General features: G+C 29.4%; 1 protein-coding gene across 1 annotated transcript; it reads right to left on the bottom strand.

Moving 5' to 3' along the window:
- Positions 1 to 1,887: 1,887 nt before the first annotated feature.
- On the bottom strand, positions 1,888 to 9,131 carry LOC145075692 (protein FAR1-RELATED SEQUENCE 5-like). The gene is made up of 8 exons (XM_079021838.1): positions 8,928 to 9,131; positions 6,795 to 6,881; positions 6,655 to 6,708; positions 6,144 to 6,246; positions 3,743 to 4,265; positions 3,372 to 3,630; positions 2,839 to 3,255; positions 1,888 to 2,508 (listed from the first exon to the last, which is right to left on the bottom strand). Exons 1-8 carry the CDS (start codon positions 9,129 to 9,131, stop codon positions 1,888 to 1,890), a joined length of 2,268 nt encoding a protein of 755 aa, XP_078877964.1.
- Between the last annotated feature and the right edge of the window lie 3,486 nt (positions 9,132 to 12,617).

Raw genomic sequence — 12,617 nt, 5'->3', positions numbered from 1 at the left:
ATATGCAAACATAGAGATTTTTGGAGAAGTTTTAGACACTTGGTCTGATTTACTTAACCACCAAGAACTGGAAAGGGATTTTGTAAATTTACCATACAGACTCTTTTTGAAAGTTGGAGTTTTTGTAATTTTATTTTCTAACCTTAATTCCTTCCTTATTCATAAATGAATACACCAATATGATGTATTCATTTATGAATATTATATTTTTTTACAACTTAAATTCACATATGATTATATAAATATGATGTATTATTTAACATAATTATATATATTCAATCGAAATTCACATATGATTATATTGGTTACAGACTGCTTATCTAACTTCAACATTGTCTGATGAAAGAAAGTATGAAAAATTCAAGGAGAACTTTCATGACAGTACCAATGGGTACAAAAAATCTTGAACATAAAAGATATTGACATGGTATGTTAATTAAAGTTGTTTTTTATATATATTTTATCAACAAAATACTTACCATTATATACATAAAAACAGGTATTCTTTCCAGTTGTTAAAAGTGCTCACATTTTTGTGATTGTCTTCAACTTAAAGAAACCGTCAATTGAAATTCTAGACAATAGTGCAGTTGAGGGGGATTATGAAGGGAAATACGGAGTAATAATGAAACCTTTGGTATGTACCCAGTTCACAATAACATAAAAGAACCAATTTATTACATATCTAACTTTTATTTTATTTAATGATCAGAAAAATTTGTTTGTGAGATACTTTAAAGAAATAAACCATCCAAGAGCAAATGCAATCTCAAAAGAAAATATCAAACCCCAACGACTTGAAATGTCATGGAGAACAGTTAAAAACAAAGTTGATTGTGGGGTCTTTGCAATGAGACATATGGAGACCTATATGGGACAACCACTCTCAAAGTGGAAACCAGGTCTTCATAAAGAAAGTGCAGTTCAGCAAACCACTTTAGAGAACTCAGGCAAAGATATGCACACATAATGCTAACTTCTGAAATTAACATGTTGAAGGCTAAGGTGTTGGATCTTGCTGAAAAATATCAAAAAGTTGAATTCAAAGTGCGTACTGATCATCCATACAAAGCTATGCAAACAATTCAAAAAAGGTTAAAAGAATATTAATGATTGCTTGTGAAGATGAAAGAATGTTGAAGTGTGATGCTATAGAACAGTTTGTGTTGAAGATGAATGGATTTGAAGTACATGTAAGATGATTCTGCGAAACAAGTTTTAAATGGTTTGTTAAATATTGTTGAACATCGTTTTAATATTTTGTGAAAGTCTTATGAACAACTTTTATTATCTTGTGTTGAATGATTATGTAATAGAAACAACTTCGCTTATTTCTGTCAGTTTTTTATATTTAAATATTTTCAAAATTTATTTATGTTTATTCATAAATGAATACGAATATGATATCTTCATTTATGATTAAATTAGGAGTAATATGTCAGTATAACAAAGTTCATATATGAATATAACAAATTTCATATATGAATATAACTAACTTATTAGTAGAAACAAGTTTACTTATTTATGTCATTTTTTTATATTCAAATATTTTCAAAATTTATTTTTATTTATTCATAAATGAATACGAATATGATATATTTATTTATGAATAAGCTCAAAGTAATATGTTAGTATAACAAAGTTCAGATATTAACATAAAAAAGTTCATATATGAATATTACTTATTTATTAGTATAACAAATTTCACATATTTATATTCATTTATAAATAATTCACAATATCAATATAACTTATTTTATAGTAATTTAAAAAACAAATATCAACATATCAATTTACCATATCAATATAAATGTGTATTATTCATACATGAATATTATTGTTTATTGTTTTTATCTGCATATATTCATAAATGAATAAAAAAAATCCCTAACTGTCTTTTGCTGATTTAGCAGCTCCAACTCTTTCTGGACAAGTATGTAAATTGTGTGGAACTCGCTTTCCACATCCTGAACACATTCTATGTTCTTTTTTAGAATTTTCATATGCTACTTCACCTGCACTTGGAATTCTTTTATTGATTCCAGAACCTTTGTTGCTTTGAACTTCAGGAACATGAATATTAATCTCTTCTGGAATAGGAATAGTAACACCCAAAAGTTTGCATACGACTTCACCATTTGTCTTGCTTTTCAATCCAGGAGAAATATAATCACTCTCAAATTCCTTCAACAACATTTGTTGTTTCTCAGCAAACAAAGCCAATCTCTTTTTGTCATCTCTTACAATATCCAAACATGATTCAAAACTATAATATGAATCATTGACTAGCTTTACATTTTCACAATCACCTGAATCGGATTGAACAGAACTAAAACGATAATTTCTTGATATCACATCCTTTCTCCATCTCTTCAAAATGTACCTTTCAGGAATTTCTTTAACACCACATCTCATCATTATTGTAAAAGCATGTCTGCATAAAACACCCATACACTTAAAATGTTCACAACTGCAATTTATTTCTTTCTCTTCAGCTTTTATTTCAACCTGATACAAAAACAAAATTTACACATTTACATTCATATAAGACTACTCATATCAACACTCATATATATTCATATATTCATATAATATTCATATATGAATATTGATATTCATATATGAATATTATCATATTCATATATGAATATTATTACATTTTTCATAAAAAACAAGTAAAATTACCTTAAATTCATTTTTAAAATCACTTTTACTGTTGTTGTGCTGCACAATGTAAACTTCCCAACCATCTTTAATACCAACATATGAGTACGTACAGAAAAAACATGCTTTATATATTTCTTTTTGCACCTCAAAAAATAATGTACTTGTATAAACCTTTGATGCTTGCAGTTCTATTTCTCGAGGTGTTTGCATTTTATATGATGCTTTCTTTGATGCCCTATCAAGCTCTCGTTGAGTATTCCTTTGCTTTTGAATGGCAGTGTCGTAATTCATCATGAAATTCAAAAGTAAGTTCCCACTTTCTGAATATGTATTAAAGAATGAATTCATATTCTCTGACCTCGATGTAGTCTTCATCAAACCACACATTGGAATATCACTAAAATAACCAGGTATCCATGAATCACGTATTGTAAACATGTCTTTAAACCATCTTGTGTCTTCAAGATTGAATTCCTTCGTAAGCAAACCCCACTTCACCTTAAAAACATCAAGTTTCATATTAATGTCCCAAACAAGCTTCGAAAACCTTTTTCTAAAGTCTGTGTTTGTAAATAAATCATCTGATATCTGTATTAAAACAAAAATATTCATAAATGAATAAATAATAATAAGTAAAATAACAATCAATATTCATAAATGAATATACTAATAAGTAATATATTTCAAATATATTAAAATAATACCTTTTTTTTCAACTTTTTCATTATATGCCACATACATAATCGGTGCTTTGAATTATGAAACGCATTCTCAACAGCTTGTTTTATTGCAGCATTTTGATCAGTTAAAACAAGTGTTGGTTCTTTCCCATGAGTTTTAAGAAATGCTTTAAGCAACCAAGAGTAAGACTCAAGGCTTTCATTGCTTAGCAACCCAGATCCAACAGTAACCGATTTTTTATGATGGTCAATAGCAGTAAACAGAACAAAAACCATTCGATACCTAACACACAAAAAAAATGTTCATTAGAGTCAATTTTTGATGTATTAATAAGTGAATATAAAAATATTTATATATGAATAAACTATAAACAAAAGTAGATAAAATAACTTACTTGTTTGTTCGGAAAGTCGCATCAAACGAGATAACATCACCAAATTCAGCATAATATGCCTTCTCCATTTCATCAGCCCAAAACATACAGTCCAAAACATCATCTTGACAATTAAACTCAAATGAGTAATTTGGATAGTGAGCTCGACGGTCATTCATTGTGTTTACTATCATTTGGGCATCTTTATAACCAATAACCCTGTTGATATCTCTCCTTAAATTTTTATAGTCAACTACTTTGGGCTTTACAAACTCATACCCACCTCTCAGACTTGCCCTCAACTTATGAGCCATAGTTGGACCTATTTTTGATGTGGAAGCACGCACAATAAACTCTTTTTCTGAATATGACATTTGTCTCGCCTTTTTTAAATCGCTTCTCTTCTCAAGTGGATGGTTGTGAAGTTCATCAAACTGAAAAACTTTATAATCTGGAGTTCCATACACAGATTCAAATATAATCTTTGCTTGACAACCAATAGCTCTTGAATTTGAGTTTCGTTTCCTCCTAACACCACTTGTACCTAATGTGTCACAAAGATGAAGCTCGGAAGCGAAAGGAAGCGGGAGAAACAGTTAGAAGATCGAGAATGAAATAAAGGAGAAAAACACTAAAAATGGCACCTACTCGGCGAGTCAGATCGACTACTCGGCGAGTCCAATCGAAGAATCGAGAAGATAATGACTCGGGATCCCAGAGAGTTATCACAATACGGGGAATGTGAGAGGGACTCGACGAGTCGATTCGTATATTTAAAGATAATTCCACAGATCGATTAGATGGAGTTCTGGGACGATTCAGAAGTACTTTGCTACGATTGAGAAGCCAGAAAAACCCTAGAAAACGACGAAGGAAGCTAGAATTCAATTCCGGAGAGTAATTAAGGCAAAATTTCATCATTCCACTTATTCTTTTGTTTTATCATTATGATTAAGCAACTTGACTTTGTTTGTTTGCTGTTATTTACTTTAATTATGAGCTAAAACCTTTAGACTTCTGTTTGGGGATACAAAGTTGACAATATGGTTTGATTGATTGGTAGGATTAATTCCAAGTTGGTGAATTTTTGTTATTTTAGCTTGCTAAAGAACCTTGTGTATGGATAATAATTAATTTTCTGTTAATAGGAAGATAATTGATTAGCATGAACATCTATTGATTATTGACCTCATATGCTATGTAATCACTATGCTATATGTCTAGGATTAATGAATATGAAACTAGAATTAATAAGAAAATTGAGTACATTCATGTTCAAGCTTGTAAGATGACCATCAAACACGAAGTTAATTAAAAGAATGAATTAGTTAACTATTGCAAGTCTAACTTAACCCGAATAATTAATCTAGTGAATGTAATTAAATTAGACAATTGACCACTGTTTAAGTTAGTTTATTTGCTAAGGATTAGGGTAGTGAATACGAATCTAATCACTTGAATCGGTAACCAACGAAAGAACTAATACATTGCACTATTACATTTAAATCAACCATAGAGTTAACCAAGTTGAACTAAACAGAAGTTCCTCTCCAATTATTGAATCTAGTTAAGTTGTTATTTTCTAGTCTTAAATTAGTAATAGTTAGTAAGTTTCTAGTCTTGTAAAACTAGAAGAAAAACCCCTACTTCTTAATTAACTTAGATTAAATTAGTTTTTAGTTTAATTTGCCGTTCCCTGTGTTCGATACCCTGCTTATTTAGCTATACCACAATTGATAGGTTCATAGCCTTTTGTGTGTTATTTGATAATTAAAAGTAGGTTTAAAACTAAGTGAGTTTGCACACATCAGCCAACTTTAATGATTTGAAGATTAAACCCTTAAAAGGAATAAGTTGAACAGGTACATCTGGCTTATAGACATGTTCTCCAATTATATCATCAAAATATTGTGCATCATGTACTGAACTTGAAGATTCACCACCTAAAATAATAATGCATGAACAAAAAATAATATATATATATATATATATATATATATATATATATATATATGAATACATAAAACTCATATAAATAAAACAAAAAACATTCATATATGAATAAAACATTCATATATGAATACATAAAATTCATGAGGATTCAAAATATATATAATAAAACATAACTTATTCAGATATGAATAAACGAAAAAAATAATAAATTCGAAATTACAATTAATACACGTTTATTCATAATATGAATAAGACAACAATTTATTCATTTTAACATATTCATATGTAAATAAAAGATAACTAATTCATATATGAATAAAACGAAAAAAATAATAAATTCGAAATTACAATTATCACACGTTTATTCATATATGAATAAGACAACAATTTATTCATATTAACATATTCATATGTAAATAAATGATAATCAATAAAATTAAAAATAACAAAATAATTCAATAACTGATACCTTCAAAAAATGAGTTCTCAACATCTTCTTCTTCACTCTCACTCATAGAAGAACACAAATCACCATCAATAACACTAGAATTCGACATAATACACCAAATGATCTATATAAATAAACAAAAACAATCTTAATATCGAATATATCGAATATATCTCACAAAAAAAGTCGTAAATATGAAAACCTGGTTAATTTCGAATATATCTCACCTCAACGTACAAAATATCTGAAAGAAACTTAAATCATATATGATCATATGATGTAATTAAGCAATCTCTCTCAGTATAGAACGTAAAAACTACAACGATATAACTGATGAAATAAATATCTCAAACTACTTAACAAAAATCAGGTGAAATAACTCCAATACATATTCGAAACTTGATAATCTTGATAATGAACTCCGAAGAAACAACTCCAAAAGGAATATAATAAGCGTAATTCATAATAAATTATAAAAAGCAATAATCTTGATAATGAACTCCGATCTATCTGATTCGAACGATATACATACCTGATCAAATCGGAAACTCAAAACGAAGTAGAAAACTGAAACACAGATGCGAAACTTCACGATTAATTGAATGAAAACATATAATTGCTAACGAGTTATATAAATAACTCTGATCTATCCGATTCAAACGATATACATACCTGATCAAATCGGAAGCTGATAAAGAAGTAGAAAACTGAAACACAGATGCAAAACTTCACGATTAATGGAGTGAAAACGTATAATTGCTAACGAGTTATATAAAGAAAATAATCTTGATAATGAATTCCTCATATTCGATTCAAACGATATAACGATATCATCAAATTGGAACTTGATAACACGAACATGTAAGTTCTATGTAAAAAAGTTGCTAATTTACAAAGATACCCTTAATGAAAATGGACACGCGTATTTTTTTAATTTGAACATGTTAGATAAATGATTGACTGAGAATGATTCACCCATTCTCAACTTTTTTTTATTTTTCTCAATTGAACTCACATCTCTCTCTCTCTCTCTCTCTATATATATATATATATATATATATATATATATATATGTCAATTTTTAAGCATACATGTTTTTAACCGATTGATGTATATGTTTAAAGCAGTCCATGACATCTATGAGACCTAATCTAATGCATAAATAAGATGACTGAATGTCCTAAGCCTTATGATGAACTTAAATATGTTATGTTTTATATACATATATAAGCTAACAAGTATTTTAAAAGTTCTTGTTAGACAAGAAAATATATGCTTGTTTTTAACTTTAACTTAACACCAAATAATTATTGTCTACATTTGCTTTGTTAATTTTATAGTGTAATTACGCAATTGGTCATTATGGTTTGGGGTAATCTGTGTGTTTGGCCTATAATTTTTTTTAACTTGGACAGTCCCTAAGATGTAACTTTTGTTGCGCGGTTGGTCCTTGACAACCTAAAAATACTAATTTACACTTATTTTTTATATTTTAAATCAATTTAAATAATTATTTTAATTATAATAAAAAAATAGATTCCTATTATAACATTTTTATCTCATCCACTCAACTCATATGTATACAACCTAACCCCATTATTCATTTCATTGAAATCGTCTCCTACCTTCCATCTTTCTCTCTGCCATCGGACTTACCATCGGAGACGGTGATGTCGCTGACATGTGTCACCCCTCATATATTTTGGTTCTCTGGTGGTTTGCCTATCTGGTTTCTAGTTTGATTTTGCGTCAGATCTAGTAGTTGTTTGATTTTTCGATTTTATCTTGTTTCAATTTGCTTTTCCCATTTCTTGGTTTGATTTCCTTCAAATTTGCTTCAAACATGGTAGTGATTTTCCGGTTTTCTCATTTCCCATTTTCCATGTTCCTGATACGATTTTTCTATGATTTACTTTTGATTTGCTTTATATGAACAATGTGGTGGCGTTACGTCGGTCATGTCGGAGAAGACGAAGGGGGTGATTATTACTGAAAGAAGAGGTTGAGGAGGAGGGGGTTGGGTGGGGAGGTGGACATATATCTAGTTGCCATTTTTTAAAATATTAATAAGTTAACAACATAAATAAAAAACACCAACAAGGGTAAAATAGTTTTTTTAGGTCTGACATGGACCAAACGCATAGTAAAACTACATCTTAGAGATTGTTCGAGTTAAAACAAAATAGAAATTAAACACACAGATTACCCCAAATCATAAGAACTATTCACATAATTTAATCATTTTTATATTAAGTGGCCGACCTAAAATATGTTTGAATTGCCATTTCCAACATATGGTACACACTCCACAATAAAAGTTTAAGTTAGAATTTTTTTTCCATAACTTCTAGTGTGTGTATATATATATATATATATATATATATATATATATATATATATATATATATATATATATATAGAGAGAGAGAGAGAGAGAGAGAGAGAGAGATGAATGATCATTTGAGAACCTATAGTTTCCCGAGAACCCGAGAACTAAAAGTGGAATGTTAGATCAAAATTTTTAATGGCCTAGATCAAAGATGGCATATTTGTAAATATGATCAACTTTAATGGTATATTAGGTTTTTAGAAAATTATCATAAGGACAAATCAGGTATATAAATTTTTTATATTAAAAATCATTTAAAACACTCACTCACTCTCTCTCTCTCTCTCACACACACACACACACATTTCACAAACCCTAGATCGATATATCTCCAGTTCTCCACACTTCTTCACCAACGATCAAAGATGAGCGCCTCTTCCCTTTTCCATCGATCGCCTCCCTCCTCTATCGATCACCTTCCTCCTCTCTTCATCGGCCACCTCTACCATTGTCGATTGCCAATCTACCCACAGATCATCCTTGGATAAATTTATGAACTCGTGCTTCGTGATTTGAACTCTAGTAGCTCTTTTCGCCTCCGCCTTCAACACCAACGTGGACTCAGTTGCCGCTTTCGTTGTCGTTGCGCCTAGGAAGTTGTAGACGGATGAGCTCGCCATTGTTCGTCTTTTCCAGGAGAATACTCATTTTGTTGTCTACATTACCACTTTAGCTTCCAGGTATTTAGCTTTCTTGTTCCGATTTTGATGGATACTTGTTTTGTGTCCTTCATTGTGTTTGCTGGATTTGATGCAGAGTGATAAAATCGAGTTATTGAGCACAATTGTTTTTCTAGTATAGTATAACCGTAAATGATCTAACACTTTTGCACATATTTTTAAATTTTAATGTTCATTTCATGAGATCATTAGAAAAAGCTACATGTTGTGAACTAACGATCCTTAATTACTTACATTTGGCTTGTTGATTTCGTGGAATCAACCAAACTTTAATATTATGCTGAATGTTTTTGTTAGTGATAGCTTGATGTACTCTCGAGAAAATTTCTACACAAATTTTAAATGCCAAAACTACTGAACAACTCGAGACTCTCTGAATATAAAGCTAACATTATATTGTTGTTAATGCCCTTATTTAGAACTTCCTAAAATATTGAAGTTTTCTCTATTGTCAATACATTTTGCAATATTTGATTATAGCAATCTACATTGCAGCTGTTATATTCATTTTTTTAACTTTACTGTAAATTGAAAGACATAATTATATAAGAATACTATCAGATTAGTCCATTAAGTGCTACACTGGTAAGGTGCAGCCTGGATAATGATGTTTTAACAAATATTGGAAAAAATAACAACACAATTGGGGAAATGGATGGAAAAAGCAATTTTGTAAACTGTTATGAATCGATGAGAAAGACTACTTTCCCTGAAAATGGAAATGGAATAAGTCATGTGCCCCATAAGTCAAAAAAAAAAGAAAGAAAAGAACACCATAATCTTGCTCTGCAATGGTCTTTTTATTTGGCTTCATGTAATCAATCTAAAAGCCTTTTACTTTTATTCATGCAAATTTACGTTTTTACCCTTGCTAAAGTAAACGTGTTACTTTTTGTTGTTTCTTTTAGGTGATGAATGTGATTGAAAACCCCCATAATGATCATCTCCCATTGACTGAAGCTCGTAGGTGTGTACAATTTTAAAAAAATAAGGTTTTTTATTATCATTTTTTTCACATATTTAGCTTGTTTATATTATTATAATTTTTTATTTTGATTTGTTGTAGGTTGTGTAACATAGATATAGTATCTTAGGAATAGGCTCCGACTTCTGATTGAAGTTCTATGTCCACCTACTCCACCGATGATTCACTCATAGAGTCTGTCGGTTTCCCTATACCTTTATAAATTCGGGGCCTATTTCTGGAAGCTAAATGTATTCTTCACCCTGAAATGTAACCGTTTACACGCATACAAAAAATTATTTCTCTCACTACTCAATTCCTTGGAATTCTAGTTGGTTAGATATTTATATGTGAATGTTATATGGTATATTTATATGTGAATATTGTATTAAACATTACATTATATATCCATATCTGAATATAATATGACACATTCACATGTAAATCACATAAGAATTATATTTGATTCACATGTAAATCACATGTAATTAATATATGAATCACATGTAATTAACATATGAATCACATGTAAATCACATGTCAATCACATATGTATTTTTGTGAGTGTTTTTGAATCAATCAATTTTTTTTCTTATAGATTTGGAAGAAATTGTGGTGACTATTGAAGAGGTGAAAATGATAAATGGAAGAAAATACGGAAATATTGACACGAAGACATGAAAACGCTTTGAAATTTTGTAGCATTTTTTTTTATATTTTATTTAGTATCGAATAAAATACTTATCTTATTATGTTTATAGATTAGTAATAAAATGAGTTTTCTTATGATTTCCTTACAAATATTATAGCATATGAAATATACATATAAGCATTTGTAAAAATATGCATATATACACCTAAATATTGATTTTTTTGGTAAAAAAGTTATAGTATTTTTTAAATATTCTAGTTTTTATTTTATTTTTATTGATTTTTAAATGCTTTTAAAAAATTTGCAGTTTTAAAAAAATATATATATTTCTTTTTCAATTTTTTTTCAAAAATTCTGTTTTCTATAAAAAAAATTGTACTTCAAAAAAATAATCGAAAAATACTATTTTTAAAAAAATCCAAAAATTTAATTTATTATGTAAATTTTTAGACATTTCTATTAAAATTTCCAATAACACAAAAAATTAAACATTAAATGAGATTGGTAAGATGACGATCATGCCTGAATTAATTTTGATCTAACGCTCCACTTTTAGTTCTTGGGTTCTCGGGAAACTATAAGTTCTCAACCGATCTCACCCCTATATATATATATATATATATATATATATATATATATATATATATATATATATATATATATATATATATATATATATATATATATATATATATGGTATTTTTAAACATAGGATATTATTTGATGCACCAAATGAAAATGCAAACAAAGAAAATTGGGGTTAGAAGATAAAAACATCCCAAACTCACCCTTTCTTTTTCAAAAGGAGGTCGATCAATGCTAGCGTGATAACTATTATTATACGAAAATTTCACCAAAGGAAGATACATATCCCAACTACCGCCAAAATCCAGAACACATGCTTGTTACATGTACTCCAATGTCTGGATAGTCTGCTCATTCTAACCATCATTCTGTGGGTAGAAATCCATGCTGAAGTGCAGATGAGTGCCCAACTCCTCCTGGAATCTCTTCCAGAACCTGAAGGTTAACTGAACATCTCTATCAGAGACTATAGAAACCAGCACTCCATGTCGTGCCACTACCTCCCGAATGTAGATATCGCTCAGCCTCTCCGCCGAAATACTCTCCTAAATCGAAATGAAATGTATGCTCTTAGTCAATCGATCCTTGATGACCCATATTGATGTGAATATGTAATGCACTAGTTTTTTTATATATAATTCCTAGTTTATCGCATCTAAACCACACCTTATAAACAGTGAACCCGATCGAGTATAGTATAGCTTTGATAAGAAAGGGTGTCGAACACAAGGGAACGATAGTGAATTAATTTAGAATGTTTGATTATAGGTTACACAAAACACATGAAAGCAGTAAAGAAAGATTTTATGGAATTACATCTTAAACAACTGATTAAACAATAAACCTCGATAAACTGACCAAAGACAAATCTCTTTAGGTACTTTGCTTTAGACAAATTACATCTTAAAATCATAGATAATTGCACACACATATTTATTTATTCATGTTCACTGATTTCTAAAATGCTTAGGTTCATGTTCACTATTACTAATCATTTAGCAAACAAATCAATTCAAGTAGTGATCAGTTGATTAAACTAACAAGTTTCCTAGTGTTCAGTTCAAATCAAGCAAGACTTGTAATAATCGTTAATCAAATTGGTTTTCAATTAACTTATATGTGGTTGGTCATCACACCTGCTCACACATTAATTTACTTATTTTCAAGTTAACCCTAGGTTATGTTCACAACACTAGGCTTACAATCTTGTTTTCACAAAACCATA

This window comes from Lactuca serriola, chromosome 9 (assembly GCF_051521515.1).
Source record: "Lactuca serriola cultivar US96UC23 chromosome 9, Lser_US96UC23_V15, whole genome shotgun sequence".
Taxonomy (NCBI): domain Eukaryota; kingdom Viridiplantae; phylum Streptophyta; class Magnoliopsida; order Asterales; family Asteraceae; genus Lactuca; species Lactuca serriola.
This window is presented reverse-complemented; position numbering and strand designations above follow the sequence as displayed.

What these genes read in the sequence shown, in the direction of transcription:
- LOC145075692 (XM_079021838.1), bottom strand. Translation starts at nt 9,131, where the DNA reads ATGGCGAGCTCATCCGTCTACAACTTCCTAGGCGCAACGACAACGAAA. An exon ending in TGAAAAAGTTGAAAAAAAAG is followed by an intron (nt 3,256 to 3,371) that starts GTATTATTTTAA and finishes GTTTTAATACAG; the next exon opens with ATATCAGATGATTTATTTAC. An exon ending in TAGAACTGCAAGCATCAAAG is followed by an intron (nt 2,509 to 2,838) that starts GTTTATACAAGT and finishes TTTTTGTATCAG; the next exon opens with GTTGAAATAAAAGCTGAAGA.